This window comes from Anomalospiza imberbis, chromosome 11 (assembly GCF_031753505.1).
Source record: "Anomalospiza imberbis isolate Cuckoo-Finch-1a 21T00152 chromosome 11, ASM3175350v1, whole genome shotgun sequence".
NCBI classification, from domain to species: Eukaryota; Metazoa; Chordata; class Aves; order Passeriformes; family Viduidae; genus Anomalospiza; species Anomalospiza imberbis.
The window spans coordinates 14,672,234-14,689,392 of NC_089691.1; the positions used below are offsets into that span (position 1 = coordinate 14,672,234).

General features: G+C 42.8%; 1 protein-coding gene and 1 long non-coding RNA gene across 2 annotated transcripts in view; one reads left to right on the forward strand and one right to left on the reverse strand.

The window, feature by feature from the left end:
* The first annotated feature begins 15 nt into the window (after window positions 1–15).
* LOC137480800 (uncharacterized) lies at window positions 16–11,600 on the forward strand. The gene is made up of 3 exons (XR_011003092.1): window positions 16–170; window positions 281–4,091; window positions 11,457–11,600. It is a non-coding gene; the product is annotated as an uncharacterized lncRNA (long non-coding RNA).
* Window positions 3,789–17,159, reverse strand: part of FHIT (fragile histidine triad diadenosine triphosphatase) — a 535,025-nt gene continuing 521,654 nt past the window's right edge. The window contains exons 6-7 of the mRNA XM_068202109.1: window positions 11,457–11,579; window positions 3,789–4,091 (exon numbers count right to left, since the gene is read on the reverse strand). Coding sequence (XP_068058210.1) covers window positions 11,478–11,579 — 102 coding nt within the window. The 3' untranslated portion in view covers window positions 3,789–4,091; window positions 11,457–11,477. The remainder of the gene's footprint in view (window positions 4,092–11,456; window positions 11,580–17,159) is intronic.

Consider the following 17,159-nt stretch of genomic DNA (forward strand, 5'->3'; position numbering starts at 1 on the left):
ACTTGCTCAGAATCTCTGGTGGAGAAGGTGCCAGTGCATTGGTGCCCATCCTGCAGTGACAGTCCAAGCCCTGGGGGCCAGGAGGAGTCACCAGCAGATCAGACAGCATCCAATATCTGTGCCATGTTAAGCTGAATTTTTATTTTCTTGGAGTCAAAGGAGGAAAAATGGTCAGGTAAAATGGGGGAGAAGAGGGTTCTGGAGAGAGAAGTGGGGAAAATCTTCATCCTGAAACACACCCTCTGCCCCACCTCATCTTTTTTCTTTCTTTTTTTTTCAGGAGGGAAGACTGTATTTTCCAGCCAGCTCTACTCATGAGTGATTGTGCAGAGCTGTGCTAATGGGCTCTGCCAAGCTGTGGTCACCCTATGGAGCTATTGGCAGGAGAGGTGGCAAGTTGGAAAGGACTACAAGGGAACTCTGCATGATATTTTTTGATGAGCTGATTATTCAGAAATTTCACAAGAGCTGAAATATATCACTCTGTTCTGAAACTCACAGCCCTGCCAACACACAGGACAGCTTACATGAGCAGCAGCATTTTCTCCTTCACAGAGTTGCTGGCCTGCACGTCAGGATGCGGGAATTGGACAAGGCTTTTCAGCAGCCATCGACCACAGTGACAGTGAGAGGTGGGGAGTGGATAGGAGGACACAGGAAGCTGGCGTAGAAATTATTTTGGTACTTTCATGGCAGTCACTATGTGTGTATTTAGGCTTGAGAGTTTTTCATTAGCTCTGTTGGTACTGGGGCATTAAGATTTTTATTGCTTTATGACTGGGTATGAGATCACCCTGGATTCCACATGGGTTCAGGTATTTTTATTTCAGGAGTGCTTAGTCCCTGGCCACATTTCAGGGCACTGTCACATGCCAGGAGCTGACCATGACTTCCCCCATTGCAGCCAGGACCTGCTGTCTTGGCATCAGCCTGAGTCTGCAGCCCAGTCAGGCTCCCACAGGGACCAGCAGAACATTTTCCCTTCTCTCCAACATTAACTAAAACCAAAACACTGGCTTATTTGAGCACAGAATGAAAAGAGAGCCTGATACCTGTGGGGTGGGTGAATGTGTGCTGGGGGAGGTTAGAAGCAGCATAGACTTCTGAATTAACACACAAAGTCTTCAGGGAGCTGACATGGCCCATCCCCAGCCCATTGATCTGTCAGCACATAACCATTTTGAGCTGCCTGGGGTGGCATCAGCTGTCCCATGGAGAACCTGGAGCTGGTACATCTGCATCTGAAGCAAGAACAATGCTGAACTGCTGAAAGACAAATAACAAACGTCCCCATGCTGCACTCAGAGCCTTTGCTGAAAGCACTTGAGCTGCCTGGCATGGCAGTGGATGCATGGGCTGATGTGTCCCCATCAGACTGAGCTCCCAATAACCTGTCTGCTCTCCTGTGCGTGTCCTGAGTCACCTCTGCAAGTTCCAGGGCAGTCAGGGGACACATGGAGCTCCCAGGCTGCTCCTACAAGTCTGAGGAGAACTGTGGCTGAACCATACCTGGTTTACTCATGGAAAAAGGGGCACACAGGCACAGCCCTTGCAGCCCTACAGAGGAACTGCTGCTTCAGGAAAAACCCTTAGGAATTGAAAAAATCTAGGTAATTTTCTTCTGTGTAAGGACAGGGAATAACGGTCTGAGCTCTGTTCTGTTATGAAAACACCCCATTGGGACCACTCCTCTTGTGCCACGTCCATCTGAGCCCCTGCACAGGTGATTTTTCCCATGTCTCCTGCTTTGGGTGAGGGAGCTCAGCACTGTGGCATTCCCCAGCCCATAGGCAAACCCCCAGGCACGACCCCCATGAGGGCGAGAGATGAAGGCTGAAAAGGACAAAGATGGTTACAAAGTTCATCAGTGTCTTCAGCATGGCATCACTTCCAGCAATGGCACCCCTGCATACAGCTCCTTGCCCTTGGAAAATTAAGTCTGTAAGAAGCATATAAATGATCCACACAGCATCTTCAAGGTCCATATCTTAAAAAAACCACGAGGGGTTACTCCACATACTGCTGCAGGATGTCATGTACTTCATGATCTACCTTTTCTAATCTCTCCTTATCTCTCACTCCAATCCTTTCTCATGTCCCTCATCTATTGCAAATTCCCTTTTTAAGCTGGAGCGAAGCACATAAATATTTTCATGCTGCATAAATAGGTTGTTTTGTGCATAATGTCACAGGAGGCCTTTTTTAAAACCAGGACCTTTAGTGCTGTGATAACGGCCTCCTCATTTACACAAATGAAATCTTCCATGGAGCTCAGCACTCATCTGCTCTGCAGCCCCCATGCAAAATGGTTGGCACAGCGCCTGCTCATCACAGGCTGTGGAATTAATACAGAATATTCCATCATAAATAGGAAGCCATTGAGCAGCAGGTTTGAAAATGCCTTGCAAATGTAACTGATGCTGAGGTTTTTCTTTCTGTTCCCCAGCAGCACAACCATTGTCTTCCTTCTATGTGAAATCACAGCAACTTGAAATGCTAAAGTGCAAAAGGACAACCATTTATGTTGGCCCATTTGCCAGCATCTTTGACCATTCTGTCTGCTCACCTTACCTTCTCTGTCGCTTCTTGCTCCCTGACCTTCATTTCCTGTTTATTCAGCCCTTGCTCAGGGTCTAAAAAGTGCAGACACCATCAAAATGGACTTCATTTACTCTGCACAGAAAAAGAAATAGTGTTACAATCTGTACGTTTTTTAAAAGGGCTAATGGAAGATACTGGGGGCCACACTGGGTCATGGTAAGTCTTTGAATCAAAGTGGTTTTCAGGAGCAATATTTAAATAGCATGACAGTAAAAACTGGAATCAAACATCTGTGATTTTGCTCTAGTATTTCTATTTCTATTTGACATGCATAAAGACTTAAAGGCTCTGCAGTACAGAGCAGAGAGAGACTTGGTGAACATTATGAGAGCTCATCCATTGTGCATTTTCATACTTCTCAGGTCAGGCTGTAACCCTCCAGGACAGGCTATCCCGGAGCAGTTGAATTTGTTCTGAACATGCTCACACTGTGCTGCCAGGCAGGCAAAGCTCTGCCAGGCTCTGGTTTGGAACTGGTCCTGACCTCCTCAAGCCCTCAGGTAGCCTCTGCACCCTATGGCCTCCCTCAGCATGACTCTTATTGAAAGACTTGGGGGCATTTTGCTTTTCATCCTGAGTTTGGGGGACACAGAACGCTTTGATTGTTTGCTTTCCTGCAGTTCCAGAGGAGGATTATGGGTCCTTTTTCCATGCAAATCTTACAGACTCATTTCTTCTCTCTTCCATCTGTTTTTTGACTTCTTTTCCTGCATTATGTGTTAGCAATCAACAACTAACCCATGGTGGGTTTCTTCCTGTGCAGGGTTCTGAACACAGCATTTCTTGCCCAGAGATTATTCCATGTGGGAGGCTCTCACTCGTTGTTTGCGGCTGGGAGCAGCCATTCTTGCCAGCCTAACCCTAACGTGATTATTATCCCATGAGCAACTTCCCATATTATTTGTTTTACAGAATTGTTTTGTATCACTTAAAACTGCAGAAGCCTTTTCATAATGCATTAAAAGAAGAGAGAAAAGAAAGATCTCAGGAAGCTTAATATTTCTTTCTATAGAATGCACCTGAATAAAAAGTTTATCTTGGCTGGTCTGTAACAAAGTCTTGGTTTGTATGAATTGTCACACTGCTAAAAGATCTGATTTTTCTATGATAAAATAGCCTACATACAATAACTGAATCAAAGAGCACAACAAGGAGTAAACACTTTATAATGTACCTAAACACAGTAGTTACCTGATTTTCCTGGCACTTTATTTCTATTTAGACCAAGGGACAATTTAAAAAGATTCATTCCCAAGTACACAATTCAGAAAAATATGAGTTACAATTCACAGCAATATTTTCAACCAGTGCTGTTTAGTTGTCTTAGCTGGAATTCAACCTTGATGATATCCAAAGGTCCAATAAAATTTTTCATGGAATAATCCCATACTTGTAGAACATAATAAAATTGTCGAGCTGCAGCTGCAGGGCCACTGAGAACTGGAGAATGAGGTCATTCTTTCTGGGGACTTTCTGGTGTCATGGGATGTGTTCCAACACTTTGTTACCTGAGAAGTATCAAACACAACAGATCATTACATATAATAGCAGCTTTGATCTTTGTTAGTAAGACAAAATGTGAGGCTGTTTATTACTAATGACTTAGGTGCTCATTAGTGTGTTCTGACAGGAGTCACTGACAGCAATAGGCAAAAAGAAATGTTCAGTGTTAAACCCCCACACAGCACATTGCAGTTCCTATTACAGCCCATGCAACAGAGAAGGAGAAAAGCCTTGCGCACAACTATTTTAAAATTTACCAGAGCAAGAAAGAGATTTGTCCAATTTATTATCTGCTTTTTCAATAAACTGCACTTACAAATAATACTAATGCCTGCCTTTCACATCATGCTTTTCATTCCTAACTCACAAAGCACCCTTGGACAGAGGTCAGGATCATTTTACAAAAACCAAACATGAAGTGAGGCCACCCCTCTGATGTCCCTGAGTAAGGCAGCACAGTCCCCAGCTCTGTTGACCGCTCCTCATAGGAACAAAGGATTAGAAAGGGCATCTTGTGTCATCAAATCCAGCTTCTTACTCTTCAAATCTATTTTTCTATAATAACCTCATGCAAGACTCTTTGGGGCTCATGATCTCTTATATAAGCTCCTACAAATAATCTTTCAAGACTATAATCTCTTGTTTATCCTCATCCATCCTGACCATGTGGTGGGACTCTGCCTAATGCCAAGGAATTACACACCAGTGATTTGGGACCATCACCCAGAAAATGCCCTCAGCTTCACATGCTGGAGAATAAATGGGGCATTTCTTGCCATGTCTGCTCCAATTTTATGCATCTCTTGGTGGTCCATCCTAGTAAAAGACCTGTAATAGATGCCATGACAGATGTGGAAGGTGTTCTTAAAGCAGAGAAATAGAAATGCTGAGAGCCTGAAGCTGTGGAAGCTGTCTGTGAAATCCCTGCACAAACTCACAGCACAGTTGCTACTGCAGTGGTAGCTGGAGGCTTGCAGCAACCCCAGGTGCTGACACAAGTGGGGCATTTGAGTTTATCCCTGCAATACCTCTGCTTTTGTGTAGAGACTTACATCCTGGCAAACAACAGAGCCTCAAGCACGTTCAGTCCAGCATCCATCACCCCCTTCCTTTCTCAAATAACTACTTACTGGAGGAGTTATTAATGCCTTTCCACCTACACAGCCTAGACAGCGACACTCACACAAAGGCAGTGTTGAAGCTTTGAGGTCAGGTTCGAGTTGCTGGTTCCAATGTCTCTCTGGGCAGGTCTATTATGCAGCAGCTACAGCAACAGGATACCACGATACAAACCTTTGCTAATAATTGAGCATGAAATAGGCTTTTGGCTTGGTATCTTCAGTTTTGTACCTTCACTTCAGAACATGTTTAGAGCTGGGAAAATTATCTCAGTTTATTAAACACAAAGCTGTTACCCAAGTGTTAGATGAGGGCACGGCCCCCGAACTCGCTCCCCGGGGCTGCGCGCGAGGCTTGGATCTTGCTGCTGCTGTGGCTGCAATTCCCCAGCCACCCACTTCTTTGTTTGATTGTCTCTCTCACTGAAACATATGTTTCCCATTCCCACGGCATTTTGAGCAACAGTTTCCATTGTAAGCCCCTCCTGACTGACAGTTCGATGGCAGCCTGTGAATCACTTGGCACAGATTTTGTGAATCTGCTTCAAGGAGGGTCTGGCTGCTCGTGAAGAGCATCCTCTGGCAGCTTTGGGGGCAAGAGATTAGCACCATTTTAGCACAGGTTTGGGTGTAAAAATACCTAGTCACAGTTGATATCATCCTTATATGAAGCTCATCATTGTCCTGCACCTCAGCTCTTTTACCCCAGGTCCTGAGATAAATGTCCACCACTTATGCTCAGCTTTCCCCATTTTCCTCCCATACAATGTGACACACAAAGCACACGATGAATCAAGAACTGATCCCACTGACAATATTTGATTTTGACAGGAAGCCCAGGTAGGCATTCAGCCTGCTGGATGTGCAGGTTAAGAGAACATTTGGCTGTCATCTTTCTTCACCAACAGTAGCGCATTTGCTGCTTTGCATTTATGCTGTACAATCATGTCTGTGTCTCTGGCCCTGACGTTTCTACTGTGGCCATAATTACATGATCCAAGCACTGCTGCATGGAATTCATGTATTGGACAGCTGAGTTTAATGGCCACCTATAGGGAAATGAAATTACTTTGTATAATCATGTATAACTTTCAGGACAGTACTACTTCCAGCCTCAAAACAGAGACCTGGAATGGGTGTGAGAAGGACATCATTGCTTCCCACAAGAGGATGACATTTCATTTATAATTCTAGCTAGCTCTCCTGTAGCTCTGTTTTCATAAGAAATAATCACATGCTTCAACCAGAAAAATAATCAACCTCAACACTGAGGCTGCTGTGCATTAGCACACCACATTTATTTGGGGAAGCCTTTTGCCCTGAGCTCTCTGAGTGTCACTGCTGTACAGTCACTGCACCACTTCTGGCTGTTTACACTTGAAGAGGTAATGTAATTCCTGTGTATATACCTTCTCCCTGCTGCAGAGTTGGAGTCTGGATATTTTACACTTTAAAAAATACCAGCAAGGGCCAGATTATGTTCATTGGATTTGTGTTGATAATTAACTTTCCTTGCATCCCATTGAAATGACAAAAACATTACTTTATATGTACTTACTGCAGAAAAAAAGAGAATTTTGGGTGGAAAAGCACAGACCCCGTGATCTGATCCATCTTCTCTTTGCTATTTCCAACTACTTAAAGCAAAATGTCACACTGAAATGCACACTTGGAGTGCTGCATTCTCTTCTGACAGATTTTTATGATATTTTTCAAGGTGACCTTCATAAAATGTGTTTCTTTTGAAGCTTATACTTCATTCTCAGGTCATAATAGTTTCACACAGGCAAACAAACTGCCAGCTCCTGCTTTTTAATTAATACTTCTTGGATGCTTCTGAGTGGGGGATATAATTAATAGCACTTAAGTCTGGAATGCAGAGAAATCTATAGGAGATTACTAGGATGTGTGTTTACTGCAGGATTACACACAAACAGCTCCTAGACCATGCTCTCTGGGAATTGCCCAGGCCCTGGCACCACCTGACTCTAAGTCCAGTGTAAGCACTCTAAAGGTTGCCCTGCTTTATCAAGTGAGGCTCTGAAACTATTGAGGGTCTCAGCTTGCTGCAGCCCTTGTCCCTGCTCCCATTTCCCATAACACAGCATGCTGTGCTTTTCAGAACTGCCTGGTCACTCTGCTTTGCCAACAGGCAGCACCAAATGCAGAAAATACCTGCACTGTGCCTGTGGTGTCCACCCAGGGGACAGCCTGCTCTGTGGCCCACAGTGCATCTTCTGGGGCAGACTGTGTCCTCACTGCATCCCAGATCCACCCTGTGGATCACAGACATAGCCATTGCTTTGTGGGTTTATGCAGTTTAAAGTACCAGAAATGACAGGAGTGTTTTTCTTACAGTAAAACAAACAAACATGGGTGTTGCAAGTCATTTTGTCATACTTGCCTAAATTTAAGGAAAGTGATGGGATAGCTTTGGTGCTCACTTTCATGCATGCAGCATGGATTGTCACACTCCAGAGGTGCTGGAGCAAAATCAGATGCAAGTCAAATTGCCAGTTTAAATTCCCCCTAGCCTGCTGCTGCTATCAGTGGTAATTTCCCTGCTGAAGTCAATAGAACAGCATTTTTTCACACATGCCGAGATCTTGGTGCAGAACAGGCAGCTGCGAGGCAGGATGAGTGCTCTCAAAGAATGAGTGGGGGAAAAAAAAGAGTAGAATTTATACTCTCTGGAAAAGCTGGAAAGACTATCCAGAAACATTGCCAGACTGGGGACAAGGGGGAGAACTGACATCAGAAATCCTGCAAGACTGTGCAGGACACATTATTTGAAGGGATTTCTACAAGAATTTGTCATGTTGCAGGACACAAAATATTCAGGTGGTAAAGCAATTAAAAGCTGTTGAATGTTTGTAACTCCAAGCATTTGGCAACAGAATATCACTGTCAACTTCTTTATGCAAAGGGACATTTTGACATTATACTTAAGACTGACTACTTTTCTAATGGCATGAAAGTATTACTTCAGTTATGCACAAAATAGGAAAACTACTGAAACTTGTGCAGCCTGGTTCTTTCTTCAGAAATAACAACACAGAGTGAAGCTACCTTTGAAGAGAAACATTTTTCACATACTATCTGAAGGTTAAAGTCTTTTAATCTTTAGCCTTTTTGCTGGCATGTGCAATTTAAAATGCTCAAAACAGACTATCAAAACACCCAGCTATACATAGCTATAAAATTCAAATGGCGCATCTGAAAATAGGCTTGGAAATTAGGGTGCTGCATCAAATCCTGCTCTTTGAGTAAGGACCTTTTCCCTGTGGATCCACCTCAAAAAGCATCCAAGTTACCAAACACGCCTGACCAGAGGACAACCAACACAGAATGAGAAACAGCTTCCAAAGAGGCTCTAAAGAGGTCAAATCTTGGTGCTACTAACAAGAGAGTGACTAACTGGGGAAATTCTGTATTAAATATCCACCCCACAGAATGATTTTCTTTCCTTTTCTTTCTCACTTCTAGAGTCAAATGAAGTTTTCCTGAGCTTCAGCTCTGCAGACACAGTTCTGTGAGCAGAAGGAACAAGTCCTTCTAATGAGGTGGGATACTGTGCCTTGGGGACACCCAGGGGAAGACCAGAAACACATGCAAAGCACAAATTCACTCACTGATATTGCACACACAGATAAAATATTTAAAGATATGCATTTTCTCAAGGGTGGAAACTTAGCAAGGCTAAATGTGTTCATTTCCTGAAGCAAGTGGGTGGATATTTTGGGTCATCTGGGGACTGATGTAGAAGCACTTAACTTTAGTTAGTCAGCCAAGAGGAATCAGCACCAGCAAATTAAGTAGAGAGAGAACTTAGAGCTTCTTGCTTAACTCAAGTATTTATTAGGCAAAAGTTGCTTGCAAGTCCTTCTTGATTAGATAGTCTCTAAATACAGGTAAAAGATGCTACTGGACCTTGTCTAGTCATACAGGAGTTGTGGCAGGTGGTGAAGGACTTGTGATAAACGTAAGGGTAGCTGGAAAAGCCCTAAAACACAGCTCGGTCTGCCCAGGCTAAGCTAGCTAAGCTGGGCTTCTTTAAACAAAACAACAAAGTACAAAAATAATGCATGAGGCCTTAAAAACACTATTTATTGGCTGCACAACACCCACATTCAGCTCTTTCTGACTTTCCCTATGCTGCATGAAAAAACCTCAAGTCAAGTGTCATTCAGGTAAATCCACAAATGGCAAAATAAATCCTTTGTAGGTGAAATACAAAAATAGCCTCAAAGAAGGATGCATATAACCTTGTTAATTTGCCAAAAGTTTTCAGTCTTCATCACTTTAGAAGCAAGGTTAAGAGAGAAGACAAAGGCTGAGAAATGCAGAAGGTGCATAGATATACCTTTATCTCAGGTTCAGAGCCTTAAACCTCAATATTAGGGAGAAGAAATTGACAGTGATGCCTAATGTTGGGAATCAAGGGTTGGAAGGACTGCCTGCATTAGGCACTCTCATGATAATGATGCCAGGAAGATTTAATTTACCAGTTTGTTCTAGGAAAGGTAATGACCTTAGTATCACGGGAAACGTATCAAGAGGTCATCCATGCAGACACACGCTGACTCATTTTCATAATAAATGGAAATATATGTCCAGCCACACAAATTTGCTTGCAGGAAAGGATTTATACCATCTATCCAGCTTTGTGTTTAGTATCAGAAAAGATAAATAACATTTTATTGATATGTGGAGATTTAATTCCAACCCCTTTGAAAATCTCTAGGAAAAAATGCATTTCCAATTCATTTCTGAAGAGAACAAAAAAAATCCCCCCCAAAACCTACCAAATCAATAAAGGGAAAAGATATCACACTAGAATAGGGATGGGCCATTCCCCCTAAGTACTATTCATTGGTTGCTGGGCCATAGATGAAGCACCACATAAAGCCTCTGTTAGAGAAGAGTGCTTACACATGCATTACCAAGGATATGCTCTTCCTGGCTGAGTAATTCACTTTTGAGCAGCATATTTCTGAGAAGGTGAAAAGTGGGTGTCTAAATACAACTCCAGCAGCCACTGCTGAAATGTGACTGTGCAGCCCAAACCCTGGAGGTCCCAGCTGCTGGGGAGAAGTTTCCTTCACAGATGGGAATTACATGTGTTACATGGCTTTTTCTGTGCCCATCCACAGAAGGGTTGGCACAGCTACTTTGGCTGGAGAAGACAAGAGCATGGTCACGATGTGAGAAAAAAAAAGGAAGGGGAAGTCTGATGAACTCCAAATGGAGTCATCCAAAATGCCATCCAAATGGCAGAATGGCACAGGAGATGAGAGCTGCCACGTAAGTGTGCCACCCATACAATGCACAGTTTAGCTCACGATTTCTTAAGCTGGGCTGCAAGCAGTGAGTCACACAGAGAGAGGAGGGTTATTTCTGGGATTTTGGTTCTTCAGAGGAAAAACATGAAACAGTCAGAAATGACAGAGAAGTGAGAGTGCTGGATGATGGCAAACAGCATATGGGGAGCAAGGGAGAGGGAGATTTGGCATCCTTGCTGCGGTATTACATCCCAGCCTAATTCACATTGATCTCCAGGGGCCAGTTCATTTCTGCTGGAAGAATCTGGCTTTTGGGACTCCAGGTACAAAATGAAAAACTCAATTTCTAGAGCACCAATGTTAGTGTTTGCCAAGTGTTTTCTCTTTTCTTTTCCTCCCTGCAAATCTTTCTTTTTCTCTTAAGGTCAGTGGAAAAGTTAGCAGAACAGGCAGTTTTCCAGCAGGCTTAGTTTTGGAAGCTGAACTGATCAAATCATTTAATACTTAATAAAGTATAGCTGAGGTTAGTATTTGCTTATGCACTCTATAGTCTGAATTCTCATGCAATTTTGTATGTATAGGTGCATATGCATATGTGGCTGTACACAGACACACCAGTTTTAGCTCTGTGTAGAGGTACCAGGGCTATTCTCTATCCTAAAACCAGAGTGAGGATATGTTAGGTTGAAGACTCCTCTTAAGTAAATGCTGATGATTCTCATTTCTAGATACACCATTATTTTTGCTGTCTGGAAACAAAATGCTCCAGGATGGTGCTGATTTGTTCAAGAAGGAGCATGTTATTTCAGCCACTGATGGAGTGCTGTGATTTTTTGGAAACAACACAAAACTAAGAGCTTTGTTTTCTTTTCTTTCATTCTAGGTATTTGCCCTGTTGTCCTCAAGAAGACTCTGGAGGCTTGAGCAAAGGTTTGGGTGCTGCAGGAGTAAGTCAAAGTTCAGATCATTACCTCTAACTTTCCTGGAAATACTTCTTCAGAATTTCTGCTTCAGCTGCCATTTCTTCTTCTGTCCTCCACTTGTCAGGGGAATCATCTTTGTCGTGTCGCTGCAACTTTTTGAGGGAGAAAAGAAAAAAAAGTCAGTTCATTATTTTTTTCAGTTTTAATGTCAAATTTAGGGCAATCAATCTGACTATTCCATGTGTCTTCAGGATGCATGGACCTGGTGATGAAGAGAGGAAGGGTGAAGGTTGCTGGCTTAGAGTGGTGACAGTGGCTACGTTTACAAGGACAGCACCAGGTGCCAGGGTGAGTGACAGGCAGGGACAGGCTCAGCTTTGTGGGCTGATGGTCAGACACCTTGTGAGTCATTGATGCAAAGCTGGCAGGTAAAACAACAGGAAAACACTTAGGTCCTTTGAAGCACCCACCACACCAGTGGAGTGAGCTGGACGCCTTGTCACTATCTACTGTAAATTTTTCTCTCTGTCTTTTCCTCTGCCCATGGGATCACCTTTCCAATCAAAGACCTATTGTGATAACAAGGCCCTGTTGCAGCTGTTTTCCACCAGCAGTTTATATTAATATTTTTTTCATTCCTTCTCTGCACGCAAGTTATTCATCCTTCCCTGCCATTGCTGAAAGCAAGACACATCCCTGGTCTAGAAACAAAGCCTGTTATTTTAAGCATAATTATATTTCATTGATTTCTTGGGAAAAAAAAGTATAAGAAACATATAATTTTTGTGTCCAACTTGCACACTATGCACACAAAAATTTGATCTATCCTATATGCAGTAACTGTTACATGACATTGTCTCAGACACGATAATTTCTTCCTTTGCCACTCAAGAAGAAGGGAGAAGCTGACAGCTTTGCTGCTTTCCTGAAGAGGGGAGCTCCACATTAGGGTAAATACTGGCACTTGAGGGACTATTTGTGCACATGTCCATTCAAAGAACGCCTGACACTTGTCAAATGAAGGCAGCATTTACACCAGGCAGCAGAAACATTTACTTAACAGATCAAGTATTGAGATTCCAGTGGTTATCTAGGTTTAGAGCACAGCACAGACTGCATTAACACCACCAGTGCTTCTAAGGAACTTCATAATACCAACTTCCTGTTAATGTCACAAATAAATTTTGAAAACTAATGAATTTACACCTCTAATTCCAGGAAAAAAATGATAGTATAGAAGATGAAGCAGCGAAAAGATGAAGCCATCATGAGCCTCCAAGCAAAGTGCATTACTGTATATGGGATGTTTAGCAATAAACTAAGATTGTTAGCATACCTCCAACTCACAAATACTTTTATTTGTGCTATGTTTCTCCTACTCTGAATTTTGCTGCCAGCTAGAGTCCCATGTAGTTTTACATTCTGTAGCACAGATTTCCCCCTGCTCAGCAGATGAAGCTGCATTAGAAAGCCATTTCCTTTCATACCAATACAATGCAGTAGCTGTAGGCAAATTAAAGTGTATTACTCTTAGACTCAAAGAAGACTAATCTTCATTGTTACATTAGTACTAAGTATGTTATAAATCCATCTTGTAATAATGCCACAGAATTAGAGAGAAAGATTTAAAAGGCAGGGACTGGTACAGTGTACACACTATCAGCACATGCCTGGGTCCAAGTGTCTGCTGTCACCCTCTGCACATACCCATGAAGTGTGTAGGTACCTCAGCTGACCTGGCAATGAGTTATTGGAAAGAGTATCCATCATCCTGTACTTTCTATGGACTGGGAATGCTCACACCTCACAAGGGAATGCACCAGGACAAGGCAAGTGGTGGTAAATCTGACTGAGGTGTGAGATGTTTTCTGAAAAAAAACAGTGTTTTGGTCATTCAGTATGGTAATGCTGGTAGGAGGTACAGCAGGCAAAAGCTGGAAGGCAAGAGAGAGCTGCCCCTGTTCCTCAAGGTCTCCTTGTTTAACCCAGAAGAATTGCTTTTGTGACATGATTTGGCTGCTGCTCTCCCTTGCTGTCTTGCTTCTGCACAATCCAGGTGAGAGCTGGCTCCATGCGCAGACTGAAGTGGGGATGTGACTGGTAGGTGACGATTTTTTTTTCCCTGTTCAAAAAAACTGAAGTGAGTAGTAATAAGGAAGGTTAACCTGCAATGGCTGTTGTTGTTGTCTAAATTAAAACTGTGCAGTTACAGACCACAGTGACTTCTCAAAGCTGGCAAAGGCGAGGGTTTCTTCTGCTACATAACAGCTAACCTTTAAAAATAATCAATCTTTGAGGTTAAAACAGATGTATGGCGAGCAGCAATGAATCCTGAAACTTGCCTGGAAGCCCAGCAGCTCTGGCTGCCAGTGCACAGCCCCCAGGACACAGAGCAGCCCAGCCTGGGTGGGAGCTCAGCGCAGGTGTCTCGAGCCTCTCACTGAAAAGGTGCTTCAACATTTCGTGGCCACACTGAGAATGTCAAACCACAGCCTGAGGTGTTAAACCACTGCCACAGCCAAGGTATTCATTGTTAACTGATTTAGAGATGAGTATTATTTCTGTATAAAGTGGCTGCATCTATCCCCAGACAGGATCCCAGGACCACTCTGTGCTCAGAGGTCTTACTGTGCCAGTCATTTCTGAGGTGCAATCCACAATTATCACCCCAGAGCCACTTAGTTTGTGATATTACCAAACTAACACTGGAGGTATTGGGAAAACCACCTCTGGCGGCTTCTTACCCTCCTCTGACACCACAATCCTGCAGCTCCAGTACAAGCCAAACCATAGAGAGAGCCACTTTGATGCAAAATAGTTAAATTATGGATAACGTTGCTAGAGGAGGAGTCTGGAGGAGGCCAAGAAGTTGATAAGAGGACAGGACCACCTTCTCTATGAACACAGGCTGAGAAAATTGGGGCTGTTCAGCCTGAAGAAGAGCAGATTGCATGGAGACCTCACAGCACCTTTCAGTATTTGAACGGGGCCCACAGGGAAGGGAGAGGGACTCTCCATTGGGAATTGTAGTGATAGAACAAGGAGTAATGGGTACAAATTGAAATAGAGGAAATTTGGGTTGGATATTAGGAAGATCATTTTACTGTGAGGGTGGTGAGATGCTGGCACACGTTGCCCAGGGAAATTGTGGATGCCCCAACCTTGGCAGTGCTCAAAGCCACACTAGATAATGCCTTGATCAGCCTGATAAGGTCCAGTGGGAGGTGTCCCTGTCCATGACAGAAACAGTCTGGGACTAGGTGATCTTTGCAGTCTGTTCCAACCCCACAACATTCCATGGTGCTCTGGATGATAAACACTTGGCAGGTTCAAGATCAAAAGTACCAACAAACAACAAAATAAAGGTTGTTGATCAAGCTCTAGCTCAGGGATTGCACATACTACAAATCCATGGAAACTGAAAAGCACAGTGCAAGTACACCTGTGCACCTTCCTGGTTCTTCAAATCTCCAGGATCTGCTAGGGATCCCTAATGGTGACAAGGGAATATGATCATGGATGGGTTTGGTCTCACCTGGTTATTTAATGTGTTCTTAAGTAAAGTATATTTCAGCTGGGTTCAGTTCTCCCCATGAGGGCCTCTGTAAGCTAAAGCTACTTTTAACTTTTTTTTTACTTTATGTAAAATTTTACTTTATGTAAAATGTTTTTGTTTTTTTTAATTAAGAGAGATTAAGACAGTGTCTGTAGTATTTTGGCTACGTTGTAAAGCTACTTTCAGGAGAGCATAGATACTTCAGGTTATAAATTGTACTGATTTAGAATTCAGGTGGGGAACAAATATAACAGTTGATACTTGTTTCTTAGGGACTTCTGTGCCTTGGAGTGTGTTCATATTCACACACACATCCAAGTCCCAGCTGTGAATCTTTGTAAACATCTGACTTGTATTGAAAGTTTGGATTAAACTGAGGAAGCAACACTCTCTTGCACCTCAAGAACACTCCCGAGGTTCTGCTCAAGCTAAAGGGCAAAAAAGTGCCTCTATTTGCCAGATATCCATTAATAAAAAATAGTGATTTATCCATCTTTCCTACCCCTGTCAGACTGTAAAAGCTGGGTAAGTTGAGCTGACATCTTTATTCAGATATATCCAAACACAGACTAGCTTGAAGATTGTGATACTTTCTGTACAACAATTCTACTTCTGCAAACTCAGTGCACACCAAGGCAAAGTGAGTCTATAAAACCTTTTCTGTAAGGCTCCAAATTAGTTACCATTTCAAAGCAGCTGGTACTTGGCGTGTTTTCATAAGAGGAAGGTGATGCAAAAGCATTGCACCAGGTGGACAAAATGTTTTACTGAAAAACCCTGGAAGCCCCAAATTCTCTGAAACCAAACCTGTTTGTAGACACTCACTACAGGACTGTCTTGAGCATCAACGGGAAGGTGAGCAGCGCCCTCAGCATAGCTTGGATAACTCCAAAAGGAGGGAACAGGATGAGAGAGCATGAGCAGCTCTTTTAGACAATCTCTATTATGCTAAATTTTTCTTTTAATATTCTGAACAAGCACCGGGACACACATTAGTCAGTTCTCTAATCGCAGTTGCCCAGCAAATTGCACACTGTATCTGCTCAACATTCTTCAAGCACCAAGATTCGTGTTTATAACTCCAAACAGCTTCTTGCCTTGCAGTACAAATAAATGCACCATTTCTAAGATATGCCCTTCTTCAAGCAGATCATTACTGATGTCTGACTTCTTGGGCTTCCTGATAAATTATCCTCTTCTTTCACCTCAAGCAGAAAATGCTCCTCCACCGATAATCTATGACAGTCAGTCTTGATTACATGTAAACAGTGGAGCTCTTTGAATATTTCTGCTTGTGAAAAGTGTTCATTTTCTCACTCATGTCTCCCAGTGTGAGATGCTGGCAGACCTGACAGCTGTGCTTTATGCTATTTTATTAAAGTTGCTAGTGCTACAGAATGGTCTATGTTTTTATCACTGCAATTCTTAAGGGAAACACAATATTGTTTTATAGCACATTCACATCGGGGGACCTCTCCTGCTTGCCCTCCGTGGAGGAGCCCAGAATTCTCAGCACAGCAGACTATAGGGGACCTGGGTCTATGACTGGCTGTTGCTTGAAGTGATATGTATATTGTTGGTTTGTATTTTTTTTTCCACTTATGCCATACACCATCAGAAAAGCAACCTGTGTAAATACAGAGCACTAGCCAAAATTATTGGGAAAAAGCTTTTATGGTAGTTAGAACTATTCTCACTCCCCATGAATATTTATAGTTGATAGTTAAGAGTTTATAACCTCCAATGCATTCAACTAAAAGAAAAATTATAGTGATGGAGAGTAATTACACAAAACTGCAGCAACATAACAAAACTCAGCTGCTTCAGCAATTATAAAATATAGTATTATCAAAACCAGCAGCTACCAAAAAAATAAAAAGAATGAATTTTTGCCAGTGGCTTGAATCAGAGATTAGGCATTACCCAGCTGCTGGTGTTCATTATTACTAACACACCTTGGGGTATCCAGGCATCTTTTCTATAGTTAAATCCTACACTGTGGTGAAATATTCAGAGTGATATCTCAACATCAGATTAACACATGAACCATGAGGAGGCTGAAAATCTAATTTCTTCTCACCAGTAGCAACCCTTTTCCAGGGGCTGGAGATAAACTTTATCCCAGGGCTGCTGCTACACCTTGCTTCCCCCAACTCCCTTATGGCAGCAGAGTCGT